The 23,596-nt window shown below is 41.7% G+C and overlaps 2 protein-coding genes across 2 annotated transcripts; one reads left to right on the top strand and one right to left on the bottom strand.

Annotated features, from left to right (window-relative positions):
• Positions 1-139: 139 nt before the first annotated feature.
• LOC108243314 (growth arrest-specific protein 1) lies at positions 140-2,497 on the top strand. Its single transcript, XM_017428665.3, has one exon. It carries the CDS (start codon positions 634-636, stop codon positions 1,393-1,395), a length of 762 nt encoding a protein of 253 aa, XP_017284154.1. The 5' UTR covers positions 140-633; the 3' UTR covers positions 1,396-2,497.
• Positions 2,053-23,130, bottom strand: ulk3 (unc-51 like kinase 3). The gene is made up of 17 exons (XM_017428661.3): positions 23,035-23,130; positions 22,386-22,602; positions 22,161-22,301; positions 21,198-21,318; positions 20,881-20,976; positions 20,478-20,621; positions 19,158-19,240; positions 18,128-18,283; positions 17,928-18,033; positions 17,800-17,840; positions 17,519-17,621; positions 16,789-16,853; positions 16,435-16,513; positions 15,108-15,148; positions 10,138-10,185; positions 9,888-9,951; positions 2,053-7,812 (listed from the first exon to the last, which is right to left on the bottom strand). The coding sequence occupies exons 2-17, from the start codon at positions 22,488-22,490 to the stop codon at positions 7,796-7,798; spliced, it is 1,410 nt and encodes a 469-aa protein (XP_017284150.1). The 5' UTR covers positions 22,491-22,602; positions 23,035-23,130; the 3' UTR covers positions 2,053-7,795.
• Positions 23,131-23,596: the final 466 nt, after the last annotated feature.

Genomic DNA, 23,596 nt, shown 5'->3' with positions numbered 1-23,596 from the left:
GAGGGAGAGGGGGAGGAGACGAGATGGGGGCACTTTTTTCCCCCTTTCTTTTTCTTTTTTTTTCGACAGAGAAGGAGGGGTGTTGTGTGTGTGTGTGTGTGTGTGTGTGTGTGTGTGTGTGTGTGTGGTGGGAGGGGGGAATGCTCGGCGGACCGTGAAGCGTAACAGCCAAGAAGCAGGACAAAGACGCGCATAGCGGGCACGGACTGCAACAGAGACAAACCTTCCAACAACTTCAAACCCAAACAAACTTTAGATGGATGTTTAATATAAAAAAGAAGAAGAAGAAGAAGAAGAAGAAAGAAAAGTAGCAGCGGCGCTGGGAAGAGTTGAACCCAGGAAGATGTGTCCGTGTGTGGGATCTGGTTAACCTCTGTGCGCAAAACAGGAGCGCGACTTTTGGAGGAGTTGGAGTGGACGCGCTTTCCTTTCCGGAGATGACTTTCTTTCTTCTCGGTGGTCTTCCTGAGTCCGATCCTGACTTCCGCCGCCAGGCAGCGAACTTGGCGAAGCCGGGACACCAATCCTGAGCTCCAGTCGGAGCCGTTTCGCGCGTTGGATTCGCCCCTAAATGTTCTCGCCGCCGACCTAAAAAAACAAAAAAACAAAAAACAAACTTTGGAGCCGAGAAGCATGAGATGTCGGTGCGGCGCGCTGGCTCTCCTTCTCCCCTGGGTGCTGCTGCTGCTGCTGCTGCCGCCGAGCCTGGACGCCCAGCTCGTCTGCTGGCATGCGCTCTTTAAGTGCCACCTCGAGCCCGAGTGCGAGCTCGCCTACGGCCAGTACTTGGCGGCGTGCGAGGGCAACCTCAAGGGCACCCGGAGGCAGTGCCCGAGCCACTGCATCAGCGCGCTCATCAGGCTGAACAGCACGCGCAGCGGGCCCGACCTGGAGACGTGCGACTGCGCCAAGGACGCCGACTGCCACGGCGCCAAGAGAGCCATCGAGCCGTGCCTGCCGCGCAGACACCCGAGCGACGCCGGCGGCATCGGCTGCATGGAGGCCCGCCAGCGCTGCGAGGAGGACGGCGTCTGCCACGCCTCCCTGACTGCCTACCTGTCACACTGCGGGCAGCTGTTCAACGGCCGGAAGTGCTCGTCCAAATGCAAGGCCACCATCCAGCAGATGCTGTTCATCCCGAACGGCGTGCTGCTGAACCGCTGCGTCTGCGACGGGGAGGAGAGGCCCTTCTGCGAGGTGGTCAAGGAGAACATGAGCAAACTCTGCTCCATAGGAGAGCACGGCGCCTCGGACCAGCCCGAGCTGGATGACGTCTACGATGATGAGGACTATGACCCCAGGAGCGGCAGGGAGGAGGGTTACCCCGAGAGTTGCTCTCATTCCCACAGGCTGTCCAGCTGCATGGTGCTCCTGCTCCTCAGGATATTGTTCTGACGTCACGGGGGCGCCTTTGATTGGATTTATGAACAAACACTAGGGCTAGAAAATCTTCTGGATGCACAAACTCTGTTCTCTCTCACCGCTGGGCCTGGGCATTCTCATTTCAGATTTTGTGCTGGCTCTCCACAAGCATGCAGTTTGCCCAGTGGCATCTCCAGGAACCCACAGAAGCAGGCTTTTCTTCCCAGAGGAAACCCCCCTTTTCTGTTGTTGAAAAAAACTAAAAGGCAACAGAAATCTTTTCAGGTGACAGGAAGTGACCTGAACCAGACCCTATGTGGCACATCTCGTGTGCCTGCTCCTGTTTGTTTGGTTCGGTTTTCAGTGCTACTTAAAAGTGTGGCCTTATTAAGACTTTAGGCAAACATGGGACTCATCCAGCCTCTGTTTGCTCTGCTCTCCATTTCAGAGGCCTCAGCATTGTTGCCGTAACCACACTTCAAATATTTGTGGGTAACGGTCCCGGGGACAGGCCAGGGTGTGGGATGGAGTACTTAAAATGAACTGAAGCGCCTCTCTAGCACTCTGTCTTGTTCCCCTCCCCCCACCGGGGTCTGTTTTATTGAACTTTTCCTGAGACCACCTCCCCAATCCCACCCCTCTCTTCTTCCTCTCTCTCTCTACAGCCTGCCCCCTCCTTTTAAAAAAGCCTTTAGAAGACCCCTGGCTTTATTGTTGCTTTCACACTTGCCACAACACTTTCAGAAAAACCTGTCAGCTGCTGGTGTGGACGGATTTCATACCTGCAGCCTGAAAGAGGTTTCCCTGCTCTGACACTGCTGCTTTCTTTTGTGTAAACACAATTTGTAAAGAACAACAACAACAAAAAAAAAGGTCACTTGCCTTAGAACCTGTGCCTTGAAGTCTTTTATTATGTGTTTTAAAATTAAGTGAATAAGAGCATTTATGTTAAGGTGCTAATGTTACCCATTTGAATGTCTGCGTCAGCAGTTCGCCGTTTCAAACCAGCATCCTTCCAGCCGGATCGAACTCCTTCTCCATGAGCTGTTCAACAAAAAAACCTAAAGTTAAAAAAAAAAAAAAAAAATTATGTGTCTTTGTCACTTGAAATGAGGTCTTGAATAAAGCCGTTTGATGTTAAATTATGAAGCTATAGAATATGAAGAATGGGTATGTGTTTTACAATCATATGCAGTAAAATAAGTGTTGCTTAAATGCATTCAATGTAGCTCAGCCTCGGTCCACAAAACCAGACACGATTTTTTATTTTTTGTTTGTTTTTTCAATCTCTTTGTAGAAAAAACAGCAGCAGCTACACTCCAGAGAGTCTTCCAAATGGAACAATGAGTTTTCCAATAAAATACTTATGATCTAAATAACTGTTGTGATGTGATTTATTGAAGGTTCAACAAAGAAAACAAAGACGTAGAACCCTATGTGACCTCTTTATAATTTGTGCTTTTACTGACAGCTACACCTCCTATATATCCTGTTTAGTTTTGACAGCTAAGACTGCAACATTTCCAAATATCCCAGCGTGATAGCTTTCCTTACAGAACCTGTGGTTTGTGTACACTGTGGTGATTCTTTGTAAAGAACACACAAAAAGGCATTTCCTTAGAATCCTTAATCAGTCCGTATTCAAGGGTTTAGATCTACATCAGCACTCATAATGTTGTCGATACAATTTGTATGATTTGTAGTTGTTCAGCACTGGTTGGTTACAGGATTGACTCAGCTGGGGTCTTTTTTTTTAAATGGAGTTTGCACGTCCTCACTGTGCAGGTGTGCCATTCCTCCCACAGTCCAAAAACATACATGTTAGGTTAATTGGCTACTCCAAACCCTTAGGCATGAGTGTGAATGTTTGGGTTGATGTCTTTGTCTCATTTGCGTCTTTGTGGCCCTGCGATGGACTGGCGACCTGTCCACGGTGTACAGAAGAACTTATTCTTGTTAAACATCATTCTCAAGCAAGCCTAGCATTTCCCCAATAAGTGCTGGGTGTGGGACTGCTTTCTCTGTCTAATACTTAAGGGATCAGTGCAGTGTAATTGAAACCTGGTGAGGAATTTTAAGTGTCTACTCATTGCTCAACCTACGTTCCTTGGAAGCAAACGATGCTATCAAGCCTGTAAGAAGGAAGGCAAAATTTAAAAAAAAAAGTCTAAACTTGTGATTTAAAGGAGTTGAGACCCCCTTATTTGCTTTATTTTACAGACTTTACAAATGGCTCGAGCTGTTATGACCTGCTTCAAAAGCGAGCAACCATTTGGGCCTTGTTTCCACACTTAACTAAGGTATTTATAAGTCATTAACAAATTGTAAAAGAGTCATTTGGCAGTGGTGCGTGGTGTGAGCGGCACACCTGTTCTGTAGTTGCTGCCCAAATGGTACAAATTGGCAAGAGGAGAAAATAAGCAAGCTAGTTGGGGTGGAAAAAAAGAAATCTTTAGAGATTGAGCAAATATAAGTTTGTTCGGCAAGTTAACAGGCAGCATATTTCTACACCTTTAGGTCCCAAGCAAACATCTTCAAACTCAACAGACTTTCTTTGTTCATCATTCACTGAATTGCTCCAGAAGGTCTGTCTGTCGTCATAAAAGCAACAATTTTGAGAAAAGAAGGGGGTCTGCAGCTGAAGTACAGCATTTTTTCTCCTCGAGTTTCTGCCTTAGGTCCAGTCCTTCTTAATCACTGCCATGCATCCCAAGGTTCTCCAAAACAACCCCAGCCCCTTCCTTCAGTGCTTCTTGTCCCCCTCCACCCAACTCTGGGAGCAGAACCAAAACAAACATGAGCAGAGAAGCCTTGGGGAGTTGAGTGTTTTTGAGTGGGGTTGGGGGTTACAGAGGCAGCAGTGTGCTGGAGCCCATTTTCTAAATTATCTTTATTCAACATTTCTTTGAAACAACCCTCCACACACACCCCACCCACCCCCACACTCTTCTGTTCACTGCTCCAAAGTGGGAGTGACCCCGGGGGATTTTAAAGCACTTGTCTCGTATAGGTACACAATGTTCCATTTATGATAACCATTAAACCCGAGTAAACGGCTGGACTGCTCTCTCTGCAGGGAGGGATTCTGGAGTCAAGGGCAGCCAATCCCTTTAGGTCCAAAACACAGAGACCCCTCTTTAATGGAGACACTGATATCAATACCCGTCAAAGCAAAAAAAAAAAAGGAGGAAAACTGGAATTTTCTGGACCTGCAGCAAAAATGGAAGCCAATTGGAGCTTTAAGACACGATACTATAGGTTGTGGTTCAGAGGAGAAACTGGGTGAAGTTTTGGAGAACGGAGTGGTGGGTTTAGTTTTCCATCTCAGAACCTCCATCTCTGGGCTGCATTACTGGAAGGGTGTTCAAAACACTTTTTAGGAGCAATATAAATTGGCCCCACTCCCAGAAACAAGCAACAAAGAAATCACAAGGGTCACAAATGCAGCCAAAGTTTTCCTGGCAGTAACGTGCTCGAGTCTTGATTAAAGCAAAGAAGCTGGGCCAAATCTACGAGTACCAGCAGCCAATTAGAGTCACTCCTCCGGCCCACGTGACCCGAGATTGAGATTCAGGGCTGATCTGCTGTCTGTTTTACTGAGTGAAAACGAGTCTTGTGCGCCCGGCATGACAGAAGGACGAGATGGAGTTGTTGGAAGTTTTATTTTTTGAGCCAAAATGTTCAAAGTGATAATCTGAACTGGAGGATTTGTAATAAATAAATGCCTAAATAAAGAAATTACAAGCTTAGTTCAAATTTCAAGAGGCAAAACATCTCCAGTTTTAGTGTCTGATCTGGGCCAAGACCAATAAACCCTACATTTCACCATCATAGACTGAGTGACTTATTTTATTTCTGCCATAATGTCCATAAAATATTTTTAAAAAAGGTGTGAAAAAGTTTATAAGCACTTTCCCATGGAGACTCGAGGTTGTTGCTGCTGCTATACATACTTCAACCAGGAACTAAGCGAAGAATAAATGTGGTCTTTTAGTCAATGTTTAATACATTTAGACAGACTCTCCAAAAGTCTCTCCAAACCTGACACAGGGCTCAGAAAACCTCCAATCCTCCTTGTATTATAGTGATTAAAAAAAGAGCAACAGAGAAAACCAAAAAACATAAGAGCAAATCATCATTTGAATGCTTAAAAAAATGTGGATATAATCAGTTTAACGTTTAATTCTAAACTCGTATGCATGAATCAAACACCCTTAAATATTCTTTCCCTGCCTGTGCTCCCCTCTCCTCCCCTAAATCAGTCGTATCGAAGACGGACGCTTCTAAAAGATGTCATAATTTGTTTGCACATAGTCTAGCCTCCATATTGGAAGACAAGCTCTCAAAGATAAACACAAAGAATAGAGAGAACACAAAGAGCAAGCAGTGTTCATTCAACCATAATGTCAACTGTTGTGCATTTTTCGGCTGCTTGAATAGGGCTGACAGAGATAAGAAATTATCCTTTAGAGTCTCTGCAGTCATGACTAACCAAGGAGAGCAAACTTGAAGTTCCTTACCCCAATGACGCTTTCCCGCACCCAAGCAGAGATGTGATAATTTTAAGATTGTTGACTTTTGTTAGCCTTGAGTTGCTCACTCATCAACAGGCTTGGGTTGAAAACCAGATAATTCACAGTATCAGAATAGGAAATCAGTCGCATTTGATTTGAATTGTTGGTCCGTTCTCTCACATGCACATCATTGTAGGGGGTCAAAGTTGTTCAAGAACTTCACTTTCTGCTAATATTGTTGCTTCTCAAATGTTTACTTTTGTGTTGCTTCATTTTATCCCCCAGGCCATCAGTGAGTAAAAGAATAAAAATCGCAGATAAAAATTGTTGATCCAAGTCATTGTTGATTAGTCTTGTTTGTCTTCCAGCACGCCGGAAACATTTTGTGCACCATTATCGATGATGTTGGTCAGAGCAATCTGTTGTCTCTAAAAAAGAAAAGAAAAAAAAAAACAAAAACCTTCCCTATAGATTCTTAAATACAAGTGATCTTGTTGTGCTGCTAAGGAAAAAAAAACAAAACAGACTTCACATTTTCAAAAGATTATGATTTTATTTAACAATCAATTTGTCACCTTATTTTTTTAATAAATACAATATAAAACTAGGAGCACTGAGAGAGCAAACCTCTGCCAAGACCTGTTATCATTATGATGTCATAATGGGACTGATCAATGATGACATCATCATCATCATCATCATCATGCGTTGAGGCACACAGAGAGCACAAACCTCCTCCAAGGCTTTAGGGTCATTAAAAAAAAAAAAAACTGTAGGAGCCAGTTCGTGATCCCGATCACCACCAAAATTTAATCAGTTGTTCTAAAGTGTCATCAAAATCTGTTCATTATGTTCTGAGTAGTCTCGTGCACAGAAAAAAAAACAATCAAACTCCACAGAAAACATACACCTCCTTGGCGGGCGAAGGTCAACAACAGTTTGAAAATAAAATAAAAAATGAAATGACAAAAGTGTGGAGTCCTTGCCAGTATATATTTTCTCATTTGATTCCTATTTCACATATTTTTTCTCCCAGTTGTCTTAAAAACTAGCTGTTCACAAAGTAAACATCCCTTTTTTTTAAAAGCACTTTGCTTTTTTTCCTGAAACTTAAAACACGGTGAAAACAGAACAGCGAGAGTTAACAGCATGCCCCTCACTCTTTGGCTTTTTACAGTTCAGCAGCGGCCTAACCCTCGAGGCTTTTTTACGAGCCTGTCAAACACAGGACCAAATGTAAAGAAAATACAGGACCAGCGTAAACCGGGCAGAACCTGCGGCTCCAGCAGAGAGTGGGATGAGTCTGATCCACGGTAAAAGGCAGTGGAGAAGGGTGTACATGTTTGCAGAGTCAGTATATTATTTATTACTACAGGTTAGATCTTTCTGAACGGTAAAGCTCACATTTGATTGCATTTTTTAAACACTTTCTAGGTGTGCTAAAAGAACTTTTTGAATCATCGGTCTCAGTTTAGCTGATTTACCACGCCAGTGTGGTTTTGTCATTCAAACTGTCCTTCATTTCCATATCAATGGAGCGTCTGGAGGAGGGGATCCAGGCCACAACAACGCAGTGTAAAAGAGCAGGCAACTTTCACATTCAGCCGTGTGCAAATCCAAAACTCAAGAGCTACTTCCAGCTTTTTTTTTACAAAACCTACTCCTACCTGAAAAAAATATAATAACAAACTAAAGTCCTTTACCTTCTAATTCATCTGGTGGGAGAAGTTTCCAGCGACAGCCAAAAAGTGGCCACGTGTGGCTGGCGAGTGTCACATCCCACCCAGATAGTGTACTCAGTTGGTTAGGATGTGGTGGGGTTTAGCCCCCACAGAGGCCTGGTGTGGTGAGGTACCTGAACCTGAACACCGATGGACAGTCCGCGGGGGCATTCCAAGGTTTTACAGCTGCCGCCCCGCTCACTGCAAACAGCAAGCTAAACACACACACACACACACACACACACACACACACACACACACACAGAGGACTGAAGTTAGTTCTCAACAACATAACACGCTCCAAATGTTTGAGGTAATTTGTCTTTACGGGCTCAGAACATCTGTCAAACTCAAAGATGAATAATAGTTTCCAGTTTGTTTTGCCAATTAGACGAAGAACCACAAATAAGTTGTTAAACTCGGGATTCTTCAAATGATAAATTCCTGTTTTTGGGGCATAAAATGATCGTAGGTCATATTAGTAAATCTGAATATTGGTTTTACTTAGAGTTGGACAGTGCTCTGAGTGCTACAAGTTTAATGAAGTGCTGCAGATACCACTACTTTTTATACACAGGGCAGCCATGCTGTGGTCAGAAGTGGAAAAATTCCTTTTGTTCTTATTCTTTTCTTGAACAACAAACTTGAAAATTCAGAGGAAAGTGCTGGATAATAGATCGTCTACTTCCACTGTTCGATAGTGAAGCCACCATATCCTGTTTATACACCGTGTTGTATTTTTAAAGTAATTACCGAATGTAGATCTATACTTTTAGACTTTTAGAGTCGACCACATTTAAGATGGCTGCCACAGCTAATTGAGCCGAACAAAAAAATGGCAATTTAATAGATATTGAGCAAACATTTGGTGTGGTAGTAGCTCAGAGTCATCACCATCACATACCTGAAACACTAACAGATCAAACAAGGGTTAGGCTTACACTCCGTTTTATCACTCTCAAACCCACTGTTTGTGAGTGATAAGACCAAGAACCGGAAAGTTCTTGGCAATCAACTTAACACTCCTAACACATGAACATAACTCCTGTTACCCTTCCTCTTCCATAATTGGTAAACTGCATTGTCCCTCCACACAACCATCTGCACTTTCAAAAAGACCCACAAAAGCTTACAATCATGTAAATCCCAACCATAATGAGAGAATGAATCCAAAGTTTCCATTTGTTGCTGCATAAATTGAACAACTGGGCTGTTTTTCTCCTCAGGTTTTCAGGATTACCCATCATTCAAAGTAAGCAGGTAGCCCTAGAAATGCCTGTACCTGGGAGTCTGTATCTGTGCTCCTTCAGGTCCTTGTGTGTGAAATCAGTTTAAAAGGTCTGTGAGGGTTCGGTGCTTTAAGGCTCGTAAACGGAACACAAAAACACCACCTGCAGCTTCGCCCGAAGCGTAAATTCTCTTACGGTTACAGTGCGGCGGTTCTCAGCATTTTGTTGCTGGCTTCTGCGCAGCCTAAGGTCAGCAGACAGGCTTCGGGCGTTGCTGCGACCCGCTCTGAAACAGCTGCTGTTGGACCAGCGCCAGCTGGAGTGGCTGGCTGCAGCGCGGTTTTATTAAAACAACTGCAGCAGGATAAAAAGCCACATTCTTCAGGAAAGTTGAGCAGCCTCCGGAGTTGCTGGTTCCCTTCTAACCCCACCCCCCCAAAAATTCATAATTCCCCAGGAATTTCTTGCTGAGAACAGGATATTGTCTGGGTTTTAGGTATCCACTAACCATCTTGGAGTTAAGCCCAGAAAATACTCTGAATTAGGACTTTGTGTATGGATGTTACTAGTGGGGAAATTCAGGCATATTAAAACCTGCCTTAATGTTAATGATACATTTCTGTTTATGCAGCACAGGCCTGCCGTGCACTGATACATACAGAACCTGCTTTGAGTGTAATAACGAAGTGCATATGCCAGCTGTTGTTTTTTTTCCTCTGGTGTTTGTGTGTTAGGGGGTTCCTCTTTGGTTGCACTTTGTCCAACTTTCATAAGGTGGGCTTTATGTGAGGCTCAAGCTGCGCAGAAACAAAATCAAAGAGCCTGGAAGCCCTGCAGGGTGGCCAGCACAGCAAGAGGATGGCTCAGACTTTACCACTGGAAAAACATTCAATGAAAGGCCATTTCACTGCAACGTTTGGCCATCTGATACTCCCTTAACCACCAACCGCATTCCTCCACCAACCCTCCATGTTGTTACTTATCAAAATGACTGAGAGGGTTTTAATACCGCATCTTCATGGCCAAAGAAATGGTTTACTCAACACAGCAGGGAAACTCACAGCTTCTGACGGAATCTGTTAGAGATTCCCGATCCAGAGACACGTCCCTCTGAGTCTCCTGCATCTGAAACGTGGACACAAGCACAGAGTAACTCAAAAACGTCCCATCAATTTGCTGCCGTCTAAAAAGATGGCGTAACAAGAGGCACGTCATTTCATTTTAGGATTCTGTTCTGCATTCTTGTATCAAAGCTTTTAATTAGGTTGGAGGTTTTAGCAGAATACTTTAAGGGAATTCAGTACTCCTTACCTTAATATGCTTCTTGATGTATTCAGCTCTGGTCATGAGGCTTTTTATCTATTCAGAGACATAAATGTAAATAAACAATGAAAAAAATAAAAATGTTTGTTTACTGTGCTTTTTAGCTTTCACTGGGAACATTCTTCCAGGTGAGTGGGTGCGTAAAATGTCTAGTTTTATTATTTATTTTAGTGGTAGTTGTCGTTGTGTTGGTAGTTTTAGAGGTTTTTGGTTTTTTAAGGCCTAACCAGGACCTGTGTCTGCAAATTAGCCTTTAGTTCGACGGCCTGGTACTGCATGCACAAGACAATGGCTGCACTCATTTAACCTTTAACATTAGTTTTATGTGCTGTCCCTGATTTAAATAAGAATTGAAATAAATAGAAACATTTCAACCGCATGAGAAGTTTAGACTCACTGCAGCCTGTGGGAGGTGGGGGGAAGAGTCGTAAAATTAAACGATCATGCTTGTTTTCTACAACCAGCACACCTGGTGCACTGATGAGGTTATATAATGATATATACTGGGGTAAATCAAGTCCAGCAACTGTGTGATGCTACAGTCTTTAACAGCTTTCTGCTCAGTCACAGAAACTGAATATGGGTCCTCAGCCAACATGTGAGATTTTTGACATCATATCAACGCCTGGCATCACTACTGGGTCCTTTACAATAATCTGATTTTACTGTATTACGCTTAGAAATACTCTTTGCACAATGTGGTTTGCCCTGTTTTGCGTAGTTGAGCAACATTCAAAATGCCAATGTAAACGACTCAGTGGGGGGGATGATGTTATGTGCAAACCATCCATAAAATAAACCAGACATGAGGAAGATTTTTTTTCCAGAAGGTCGTTTCACATGAACAGAAAAGTAGGCACAGTATGCGGTCCTCATTCATCATCGTTAACTCATTTCTTTCAAACTACACAGTCAGAGAAGGATTTGCTGTTTTGTTCATGCAAGTAACTAACTTCTGTGTCCCCGATGATAAACATTTTGTATCGTAGTGAGACTGCTTATCAAAACCAGAGACTGCGTCTATTAAAGTGTCTCCGTCTACTTCCACTTCTCAAAAGTGAGGCCACAATATCTCGTTTATATACCATGTTGTACTTTTGAAGCCAGAGTCCACGCATGAGGGATGTGGGCCTGAAAGTCAAGCCTACCTTTACCCGTGGTGTTTTTAGACATCAAATAACTCCTTACAGCTAAATGTAACTGAGAAATGAATACAGCAGCAGGGTGGAGACTACGTGAATCAACAGAAGTCAACTCGATTAGTGTCTTTCACACGAGTCTGACATTTTTGAAAAAGAGATGTTTTATAAGCCTGAAAAACCACATAAAATAGGTCCTTGTTTGGCTAGCCATTAGCCTAGCTCAGAGGAAGACCTCCGTCCTTTTCGTTATACCCCGTGCTTAATTTGATTTGTAAAACATATTTGTGAATGTTGAGGGCCAGCTGTAGATGGTTCAAGGGCCAGTTTTGGCCCTCAGGCCATATTTTGTCCATGTATGAGATGGACTGTCAATTAAATATATATATAAAGACAAGAAAAGCAAACCTATCATTTCTGCACTTGTACTTCTTGTACTAGTTTTCTGAAAGCAGTTAATACAGTAAACGTGTGGGAGTAGTATCTGCTGTCATCAGAAGCATTATGGACGCTCTCTGTGATAATCAGTCTCCTGGTTATTGTTGACGTTGTATCGACCTGCCCACGCCACCATTACAACACAATGTAAAGTGAGCCTTTTAGACTCCAACTGCAGCAACATCTGAAGACTATAATAACAGGAGGCCAACGCTGATTACTCCCATAATGTCCCTTTAAACATACAGCCAGTAGTTGTACATAATTATTTTGACCACAGCTCGTTAGAATCTGGCTTCGACCCAAATCATCTGAAAGCCACAGAACTTAAATCACAGCCCCTCTAATCACCATCGACAATGAATGTGGACGAGGTCTACATGGCTGAGCGAACGGGACAAAACTGTAAGATAACTTTCACTTCTCTTCTCACGACATCGGACCGGGAACGTGCGCTCCGCCGTCTGACAACACGAACCAGTTTGAAAGTAGATGTGAGAGACCAACACAAAGAGCTACCATTCAAAGACGTGAAAATGTGCTCCATAGTTAGATATGGAGGCACACCGTGAGGCCAGCCATGTGTTTGCTGTTTTGGGTTCTCACATACACACATGCTTTCAATTTAACCCCCCGCAACCCCGCCTCCCCGTGCTGCATTACATTATTACAACCGCATCTGAATTTACTTAAGGCAAGCACCCATAAAACTTCAAACAGGGAGGTCTACGAGGCCCACTTAGTGCCCAACCCCCTACTTGGGGTTTGTTGGTAAAACAGTGTTGTCTTTTGTTGGTAAAGCTGCAAGATAAACAGTACGCATATAAAAAAAAGACAGACTTATTGATTATTAATTGACAAACATGAGCAAATCCTTAAAATGTGTCAAGCTAATGTAAAGATTAATGCTTGCATTTCAGATATTTGTATATTTAGCAGATAATCATCATTACAGGGTGAATACCAGCTCTGAGTGTGTTGGACTTGATTTTCTCAACTTTTCTGACACATTTTTTGGAAAAAAAACAATTGTTGGACCCTTTAAAGGTTGCTTTATTTTAGGTTTGAGATTTATACTAAACGGATACAGGTTTTCCTTTTCTGTTATTAATCTACCGAGAATTGTTCACAAAAAAACAAAATGACTTTTTGGATAAGTTTCTCCCTTATTTCTTGCAGAAATGTTCCAGCTTAGCCAGGCATCCACTACAGAGGCCTGACTGGTGGAATGCCGAGCCGACGGATGGCCTTTTTTACATATCTGTACAGAGCAGCTTTTGGCTTGTTGATTACACGTCTGACAAAAGTCCTTCATTCCTGGTTACTAATTTTGACTGGGCAGCCAAATATAGGAAGTCAGTCAGTGGTTTATTCCTCCACTGAAGACTGACAGATAGTGATGTGCCTCAGAGCAATTTAAATGCTTCAGGGAAAAAAAAAAAAATCCCAGTGTCCTACTCCAAATCTCTGCCTTTACACAGTCCTGCCTCACAGATCTACAGCTGGTTCCACTGGTATAACAACTTGGTTTTCACCTAGACAATATGTTTTGAACTACAGGAAACTTTACATGATTCTTAAACATCGTCCCACTTCTTTTCTGTGTTTGAACCATTAAAACCACTGCAGCTCAAGGAACTACTTAAATAACACAGGCTCTCTATAAACAATGCCATCTATATAGAGGAATGTGGCCTCCTAAACTTGTTTAACTCCATAAAGCACACTGACCTGTGTGAATTAAAAAATAGGGACACAATATAACCAGGGGGAAATATTGTTCTTCCTTGTGGGACACTATTAAACAATGTATTGGCACCAAATATAAAACATTTTTATTAATAAAATAGGGTGCTTTAAACAAGTTAATGCTCCCAGCCCAATAAAAATCTATACACTGAAAATTTTATTAATATTTTTAAAAAAAGTAACACTTTTAGACCTAATTACTGTGAACAATTTGACTACTGAGGAAACTGAAAGATGACTTTCTAATAAGATGTTTGTGAAAAGGTCTGAAACCTTGTTTTTTTATGTTTTCCCTTCCCAATGTAGCTAAATTCTCCCAGGATTCATAGAAATCACAAAAAGCTCAGAAAACCCTTCTTTTTTATTCTTCAGGCTATTATTTGTGACTGAAACCTTAATGTTCACCCCAATCACGCGCCTAAAGGTGGCTCCTTTTTAATGATGTGCTTTGTCGACTGGTTGATGTTTGACCAGCTCGTAATCAATTAAATAAACAATAAAAATCTTAAAAATTGAAAGTTATTTTAACAGATTTAAAGCTGGAACACATTATTTCCACACTAGGAAAAAAAGCTGCAAGTTCACAGAGCAAACCTTGGAGCACATTCTTGCATATTTAGCATGCAATCATCATTATTATCTATTATTAAACAAATCTTTCTGGCTCACTGCTAAATTATAAATATGACTAATAACTCTGTTCTGAGCTCTTTTGTATTTTCCACCCATAGGACTCTTTAGCTTGCTTATGTGCAAAACATGCCTACGTGTCACTGAATGTCAGAGATATTGAGTTCATTCGTATCATGTTTACATTTTATCGTGCTTACAGGCGCCCGCCAATCACCCAAGTAACGTCACTGAAACCCTGATAATCGTTGTATTATTATTGATGGACAGAGTGTTCCACAACATGCTGTAAGCTTTATCTGTGTGATTAAGCTGTGTGGCTGAATCGGTCCTGACCCATTCCCATTCCTTGTTTCTAATAAAAAAAGGTGCTGCTGCAACAGGACTTTAGAACTCGCTTGGGTTTGACCCGAAAGGTCATGCTCGAGTGACTTCTCCTTTTGCAAAAGTATCCTGAAAGTAGTGAAAATTTACCTTCTCTCTGTGTGGTTCTTTATTTAGATTGGGTAACTTAGAAAACTTCCTGTGGAACAAATAAGCCCTTTTTTGATGCATACATGTTTCTTCACTTTCTTGTTTCCAGTAACCGAAAGCAAAGCATAAGCATTTTAAATATAAGTCAGTCTACTTCAGCTGCACCTAATGTTTCCTGTGTACCAGACAAATTCCATCTAGCAAATCCATTCACTTTAACACTTTCTTCTTTTGAGGCCTTATGGTCACACTCTAACATAACACATCAACAACTTAATAAATCTAGATGCTTTAATACTCTAAAACTTTGCATCCTTATGATGGCATGCACTATCAAGCAAACCTGAGAATATTTTAAAAAGACATAATGAGAATGTGTTTATATATCATCAAAATAAGAAAATAGTAAAAGATAAAACCCTTCAATGTTTTTTTATTATTTTTGGTTGCAACCCAAACCATACATGTGACTGCTGTAAGGGGTCGTGTGATGATTATCTGTGCAGAAACCTTTCCTCAGCTACTCACCTCGTTGTGGAGCAGCTCTCTCCTGCGCCCCTGAGGCTCGGCTGGCTCGCAAAGGCAGAGAGAGGGGGGATAAAACAACACACACACACACAAAAAATGAAAATAATGAAAATAAAAGAGGAGTCCATAACTAATTACATTGTTTGTTCAAAAAAAGAGGGCCCGCTACAAGATTGGATTCTGCTAGCGTGCAGACTGGGGGCTGGGGAGAGAAAATTGCTCTAATCTAGGTCATTGTTTTCACAGTCAGTCGTGCTGGAGGGCAGAGTGACAGAGAGAAGAGGAAGGCTCTGTGGCAGCGAGGCACATTGGGAATCTGTGCAGCATAAAAGCTTTTGGCTAAACAAAGAAGCAATGTTTCCTCCTAACAATAGCTGCGGTGGTATCTGCTGTGCCACACAACATGGCTCCCTGTCAATGAAATGAGGCTGGATGGGATGGTTTTAGCATTGAGCTAAACCAGTACATCATTACTGATTCGAAAAAAAAACCCCAAAAAACAAAACAGACGACTTCCTTAGCCCGTTTAAATAAAAGCTCTGACTTACTGTCACGCTTGGGCTTTTTGTAAAGAACACCTAAAAATCAATCAAGTCTAGTTCCTCCTACATGAGAGTAAAGCACTTGTCTTTTAAAGAGATAACAGTTTTTATTTGCCTACAGAGTTCAGTAACACACAAAAATGAAATATTGTGTCTGAATGGGAAGCAGATGGCGGCGCTCTCGTACCACACACAGGGTGCTGGAACCGGGTCTCATCCCAGCTCAAAGCCACATCTGGATCACTCTATCCCACCTCTTCCATTAGGCTAATCTTCCACATGAGCTCATGAACCCGGTCTAATGGACGCCAGGCCTCAGAGTCTCCTCTGTTGTTCTCCGTCTGTATTGTAACAAGTCTTCCCGTTCTCCGAATCTGTTCCGTTACCGTCTCAGTCCAAAGTCATTCTTTGGGAGTCTTTTTGTTTCCAATTAAGTCCTAATAAAAAAGATCTCCATATCTTTATTGTTGTTGTTGTCCCCCCCCTCTCTCTTTTGAAGGTTTCCCCTTGGCGCAGTTTGCTTTGTTTGTCTGCTCTTGTGTGTGGCTTTAATCCGAAGCCTAAAAGAAGAGTTTTATCCTGCTCATTAAACTTTACCTCTAAGTCCAAATGAAAAACAGGTTGTGGGAATTTAAAAGGGTTTCAATTTCTTCTAGATTTACCAAACGATCACGGTGGCCTTCATCATTCCTTTGCTAAAAGACGGCCTTCAACAGTAACAAACATTACAGGAATACTCATTTACGTCAAACCATGAATGGTAAAAAAACAAGGAACAGATCTACCTGCTAGAGCCAAGAGGAGCTCTCCTAAGGACTGCTGGTACATATCCAGAACTTCATGCTCATCTGATCCGCTCTCCTCCTACAACAGAAGGTTCAAGTAAGAACACAACACAATTTAACTAGATCACAAAATCAATCAGGCCACTATTATTATTATTATTAATAATTTATCATTAAACTCTCTCAGTTCTGGTGACACAAAATTTATATATTCCTTTGTGCTGATTCTTTAAAAGTTTAGGATTGTAAAGAAAAGAGACAAAAGTATACAGTAAAATACTAATTAGCGGTAGAAAATGTAATTTATTTGCTTTTGTTTGCTTTTTCAAACACCTCAGCAACAAGACGTCTAACCTTAGCGATCGCCGCCGAAGCTTTCTCCAGCGCAGCTAGGAGGCGTGGTTGGTCTTGAGACATTTCTGTCATAACAGGAAGACGGAAGAATCGTTCTGGTTAAAATACAGCCTCAACGCATTCTGTGAAACTTATTAGGTTGTTCGTCATTGTCGCATGATTTGATAATCCCACTGTCGTAAACATCGTGGTTTCGCAGAATGCAATCAAAAAGCCGCAACTTAAAAAAACCCCAAAACACACGACGCACGCTGCATAGTCTGCCTTTGTGCCACAAACAGCTCTGATTAGCTGGGGTACGGACACTTCTGTGATATTCTACACTTTTTGACACATTGTCCTGTAGGTTGCAGGGAAACATCTTCATGTACTGACAGGGCTTGTTCAAGAAGACACAACAGATCTGTGATCAAACTGAGATTAGGGGAGGTTTTCAGGCAGAATCAACGCCTTGTGGACTCTTTGGTGTTCCTCGAGCTGTTAGTGGGCTTTGTCACGTTGGGGGAGGCCACTGTTGTTATAATGAAAGTAGTTTTCACAGTTTAAATGTCAGAACATGTAGTCAGGATCAAGCTGCACTTAATATCAGGGCTGACTGGTATATCGTTTGTGACGACAAACATGAAAACACTAATACCTACAAACAGGTTATCACAGAGTAAACAGGATTATTTGAGGTAAACTCTTATGTGGTGGTGGCTCCATTTCTGCCCACAGTTGGGTTCTTTACCTCGAAGAACGTCTCTGGATGTGCTGGCTTCCTCGAAGCTTCTCTTGTTATCTGAAGCAAGAAGGGCTTTCAGCTCCTCGGCTCTGGACACGTACTGTCTGACCTGCGGGAAATGACTCGAACATTATCGTATTTCATCAACACCCGCCTATGCTTCTCCTGCCCTCGGTGCAGGCTGCAAGCTATCCATGAAAGAACAACTAAATCCAAAAGAAAAGCTCTGAAGTGAAATAACAACGGAGTCATGAAAATGTAAACACGAGCAGAGTGTTCAGGCCCACCTTCTGCCTGAGGGCATCTTTACGTTGTCGGTCTGTCTCATCTGGGAAGGAAAAGGAAATATTTTGGTCAGAGGATTGTTGAAGAGCTTAACGCACAAACAGGATATGAGAGCAGTTGTTGCTCTTACAGTAAATAGCAGGGACGAAGTGCTCAAGGGCACTGCAGTAGAGAGAAAGAGCAGCAGACCTCTCCCCCTCTTGGTCCTTCTGAATGGCCTGCAGAACCAGCTCTTTCTTTAAAAAAAAAAACAAAAGAAGCATCGGTGACTGAAAATCATCCGCTGCACTTGTGACAACGGTACATTCACAAAGCAAACGGTCGTCTTACTGCTTTCACTATGCTGTCTACGCTCGGCATGTGCTCCAGATCCACAAAAGGGTGAGTGAAGAACTCGGTGAAGGTGATCCGGGCATCTGGATTTCTCTCCAGCAGCCTCAGCAGAAGGTCCCTGCAGTCCTTGGATACTCTGGCCCCGGGAGGGAGCTGAGACACAAAACATAACCTTATTATGCTGCAACCAATCCACAGGATGATCCAAGGAAAAAAAAAAAGGCAGCACATTGTTTGTACAAACCTTCCGGTCTCACATCATTATTTTCTGTCAAAAGATGACCTTTAAACTCCCTGTGAATCTGTGGATAATGGACCATGAGCTAATGCAATCCATTACGTCCAAGCCTACTGCTTGACACGGGAACTCAGCTACTCTGAAAGTACTCCATCATGAAAAGTACATGCAGGCTGAACTGTCATCGTGGTAATTATCATGCCATTTACTGTATGTCGTTGGACGTATTGAAACATAACGTTTAATTTCCAACCCTCTTTTACTGATTAACGCAATAACATCATGTACCTCAACATTCAGTCAGACGTAAGAAATAAATTACATACTATAAATTACAGACTTATGAATAAATTATATAAAAGAACAAGTCTTATTCCAAAGGAGTGAAAGCTCGGCTAGACATCCTGCAGTGGAACGGTGCGCCATCTAGTGGTTTTACTGTAAATCTAAACCAAAAAAAATAAATAAAAGGCTTCAGAAAATCTGTCTTGACATCAGAACAACAGCTTTGATTTCTCTCCAGGGAATCCATTTATATATTAAATTCAGTTTAATTGCCAGATGTTCTAAATATCTGTGAATATTTGGAATAAACAAAATAATGTTAATTTAAAAAAAAAAAAACTGTTCAGTCTCTTAATGTAACAGCAGATTATACCAAGTCTTCAAAAAAGCTTTCACTCCTATTCGATAAAAGACGAGTCATTTGCATGTGTGCAGATGCCGAACCGTGTCTCCAGTGTAATCAAAGATTTCTGACTGAAACAGACTTTTCCGCTCATATCTTACCTCGATGGGTTGATTACTTCGGATCTTCTCCTCCAGTTCAGAGTATGACCTCGATGCGAACGGTGCTCGCCCAAACAGCGCCTCTGTGAGCACAAAACCGAAGCCGAGGAAACCCTTTTCATTAACAGTTTATTAGCAGATACAGAATCTCATCATTCCCAACGAATGAGTGGCCGTATAAAGATAATATCTCCTATTTGAAATATTAATAAAGTAAACATTTGTTTCGTGAGGAACTGTAATGAAGGTTTTACAGGAGGATTTATAGGAACTTCCTCCTCATGCAGCCGGTTTGAGCTTGCACCTTCATATTCAGGCAAGCAGAATTCTAGCCATTTTCCACTGAGTAAATCACATTATTCAGTTCATATATTTCACAGAGGGAGAAATGATACTAGACTTCAGTATTGTTCAACTTATCAAATGAAATAAACGACTCCTGAATTCTTTAAAAAGCTGCACTGTAGATTTCACTTTTGATTCAGGCTGTGTATATTATGACTGTGTATATTATGTTCTAAATTACTGCGGCTCAATTGTTGCACACAACAATTTCCTAAAGTTTCCTTTTACTTCTTTACACGTTCATTTTCCTCATATCGTTGTTAACTAGTAACACTTCACTTCCAATTTTCAATCTGGCACCGGCTCTGTTTTAACCAGTTTCCAGAAAGTAAAGGACTCTAATTTCCCTGAAATCACAAAAGTTAAAAAAAAAAAAAATAATAAATTGGACCTTGACAACACTGGACACTAAACTGAATGAAGTCACCGTCAGATCATACACCCAGAGGAACCAGTCAGCTGGGTGGAGTGACTAGATTCAAAGCTCTGAGCGTGGAAATTATTCACAGAAAACATAAAAATGATACAAAGAGCGCTGGTGGATTTAAATATGAAATTTCATGCATGTAATTGGAAGGTTCTTTGTCCCTCAGTTTGCTTTTGTGACTGACAGTGAAAAGAACTCCAACCATTTAATGTGGTGCTTTAGAGCGCCACTGCAGTATTATGGCTTTATTATTGTACTAATATTTCAATAAAAGAGCCTTCGACCAGGCTGACGTTCCATGATTAATGGTTCAATTCTGTTCTAACCCACTGAGCGCGCTCTTTCAAGCCTGCAGGTCCACGCGGCTGATTATTCTTTTAATTCTGAAAAGGTGGCCATGTCAGGATGTTATTAATCACCACTGAAAAGGACTCGTACTCCACAGCAAAAGACCTGAGTGTGTGTGTGTGTGTTAACAGATGATGTGAAGCAGTGTTCAAAGGTAGCCTACATTTAAAGGGATGAAACGTTGAACATGCAGCGCTCACCGTACAGAATGACTCCTACCGACCACAGATCCACCCTGGAGTCATACTGGCGTCGACACACCATCTCAGGAGCCATGTAAAGAGGAGAGCCCCTCAGGACGCTCTGCTCATCCCAGGGCGACATGTACTGGGCAAAGCCAAAATCTGACAGCGAATCAAAACACAAACGGTACGTTTTCTCGGGGCGATGCAGGATGCAAGCTTTTGAAACTGCCTGAAAACATCTTCTGACAGGACAGCAACACAACACGGATAAAGAAATGTGGTTTGTATAACAAAAAAAGGGGGGAAATTACACAAAAAACAAAACAACCACTTGATTCTTCAGGGGCAGGACACATTGCTGTTTGCTGTTTGTGTTAATGTGATTTTTTTTTTTTGCTAGGGGTGGGAATGAGCTCACCTGCTAGTTTGAGGACCGAACCGCTGAGCAGAATATTTTGGGGCTTCAAGTCCAGATGGGAGATGTTTCGTTCATTAAGAAACTGAAGAGCGCAGGCTGCTTGTGCACACACAGATAAATACACAGTTACACACTACACAAAAGTCACACCACGCAGCTGGAACAAAGGAGAAAATTATATCAATACATGCTTGTAATTTGCTCCACAAACAATTTAAATGTATCCATGGTACAAAAAAAGCAAACATATTTCATCTTTTGATGGAGCTCAACATCAACAGTATCTGCAAATAAACTTCGAAGTGGGAAAGCTTCACCTATCTGCTGCAGGAAGCGCCGGGCCACGCTCTCTGGTAAAATCCTGCGGCTGCGGATGAAGCGGGACAGATCTCCACCAGAACACCATTCCAGGATCAGGTAAATGTTTTCAGAATCCCACTAAAAAAAAAATAAAAATATTATAATTCAGAAACCCATGATGTATCATGTTGTCCTGCAATGGATATTCTTTTCATGTACTCTGAAATACAAAGGTGACAGATATAATGTGTCCACAATTATTACACTTTAAATATTTATGTGCATGCTCAGAACTACAAACAATATAATACTGAAAATTTCTTTCATGTAAAATGACTGAGTGAGTGAAACTGTGGTCTAAAATTATATAGTTTTTTTAAGTTGGATAAGTATTACCCAGCTTTATTGCATTAGACAAAACTATTTTTAAAAAAAACTAACCAGCTACTTTTTAAACATGTTGCTGAACTGCAACCTACCTACAAAATCTGAAACAGAGCCAAGGTAAAGAAAGCTGAAACACAGGCACTAATAACGGGAATGCTTCTTTATAAAACAAAGAGAATACAAGAGTAAGTCTTTTTCGAGTAGAAAAATAAACCCCTGACCTTTTCTACAATGGAAATAAAGCATCATCATACATCAGGCTCCAGCAACGTGAAAGAGGGAAGGAGTTTCGAAAGGCTATCATTAACTACAAATAGATTTAAATAAATAATAATCCAATCAACGTTTTCCTCTTAAACTACACAAAGAACTTTAAAATGTAAGGTATAAGTGGTTGTAATTTTTGTGTTACTGCACACATCCCCAGGAGGAAGACTGAACTCCTTTTTTCTTTGTTACACATTTGAACGTCAGGATCAACATCAGTGTGGATTAACTGGGATCACTGCCCTTGTTGGTGAGAAATAAAAGCTCGACACTTCAAGCACCACTGTGTTAAAATAACAGAGCGTAGTCTTCTCACGGGCCAATACCTGAAAGTCCTTCAGCTGGACAATATGAGGGTGATGCACAGTCTTCAGGATTTCGATCTCTGTGAGCAGGTTTTCTGTGGACGCCTTGTTTAGAGTCTTCTTCCCGACAACTTTCACTGCTACAACCTCTCGACTGTTCCCCTGCAACGTCACAGCTGAGAACCTGATGTCCACTGTTTATATACATATATCTGCCAAGTCAAGACAGCTTCTTCGTGAACTCACCTTCCTGTAGGCCTTGTAGACGGTGGCATATGTGCCACTGCCTAGCCTCTCCGTGAGGATGAAGTCGGACAGTTTTGGAGGAGCGAAACTAGAAGCTGAAGCCATGCTGACACAGCAACACTAGCCTCCCAGGCAGGTCTTGGCTGAGGTGTATTTACCTGCTGCTGCGAATCAATCACGTCCTCATCTTCAGGCTTTTTTCTTTTTCTGGGAGGGGCTGTAATAAACATGAATCATCAAGTTAATCATATTCTCAAGGTTTCTTTTTTAGTCACAGCCAGTTAGTTTATTGATCATTTAAAGATGGATGCCACTGGCTGCCCTTTATAGCTTAATATCAGCTGTTTCATATTTCTAAAACATGCAGATTTACAGACAGGCTAGTGGATTATTTAAAATGAAGCCAGTTTTAAGTCTCGACAACAATAATAGCATGGTTAATAAACAGGTTTTCGGGCAAATCTTGAATACTTTCAGGTTTCTCTAGCTAGCTATACTGTGCAGGAAATACACATTTCTGAACAAACATTACACATATTCTTAGGTCAGCTATTACCCACGACTAAAACCAAAACACGCCCGCCTTCCCGGGGTCATTAAAAACTGTATGACATGTATTCAAACATATATTCAAAGTGTAAACACTAACCTGTGGCCAAGCTAATCCCCCGCACATGAATGAAATGTTTACAGTCCTGCTGACAGAGGCAGCTACTGGGTTCGCACCATTTAAACGGCGGCACAGAGAACGGCGCGGTACGTAGGCGGGGTTTGCCCACGATTCAATGCGGTGCATCAACTCCAGCGGTTAGAGCACGGCCGATGTATTATATTTCATGTTTCTCTACCGCATGTTCACGTGGTCAGCTATTTATAACATAATAAACTCAAATTGCTATCATGACATGTTGTCTCCGTCTCTCTCCTTTTGCCATCCCTTGTAGCCGGGTTAAACGCCGGCGACATTGTAAGAAGCAGACTCATACGCTGCAGTTCAAACAGCTGACACAAAACAAGTGTCTCTAAATTTGGTACTGCCCTCTAGCGGTGATATTTTATTACTGCAATTCAGTATATTTTTATATTTAGGAGGCGTTTGATAAAATAAAAATATAAAAGTCTAAAATTATTGATAATTCATAAACCTTCTAAAACTGAAATAAAAAGTAGCAGCATGAGTATTTGTTTGAGTGAGTAATATTACATATTAT

This window comes from Kryptolebias marmoratus, linkage group LG15, assembly GCF_001649575.2.
Source record: "Kryptolebias marmoratus isolate JLee-2015 linkage group LG15, ASM164957v2, whole genome shotgun sequence".
Lineage (NCBI taxonomy): Eukaryota > Metazoa > Chordata > Actinopteri > Cyprinodontiformes > Rivulidae > Kryptolebias > Kryptolebias marmoratus.
The sequence above is the reverse complement of the archived record's forward strand: the minus strand, read 5'-3'. Positions and strand labels throughout refer to the sequence as shown.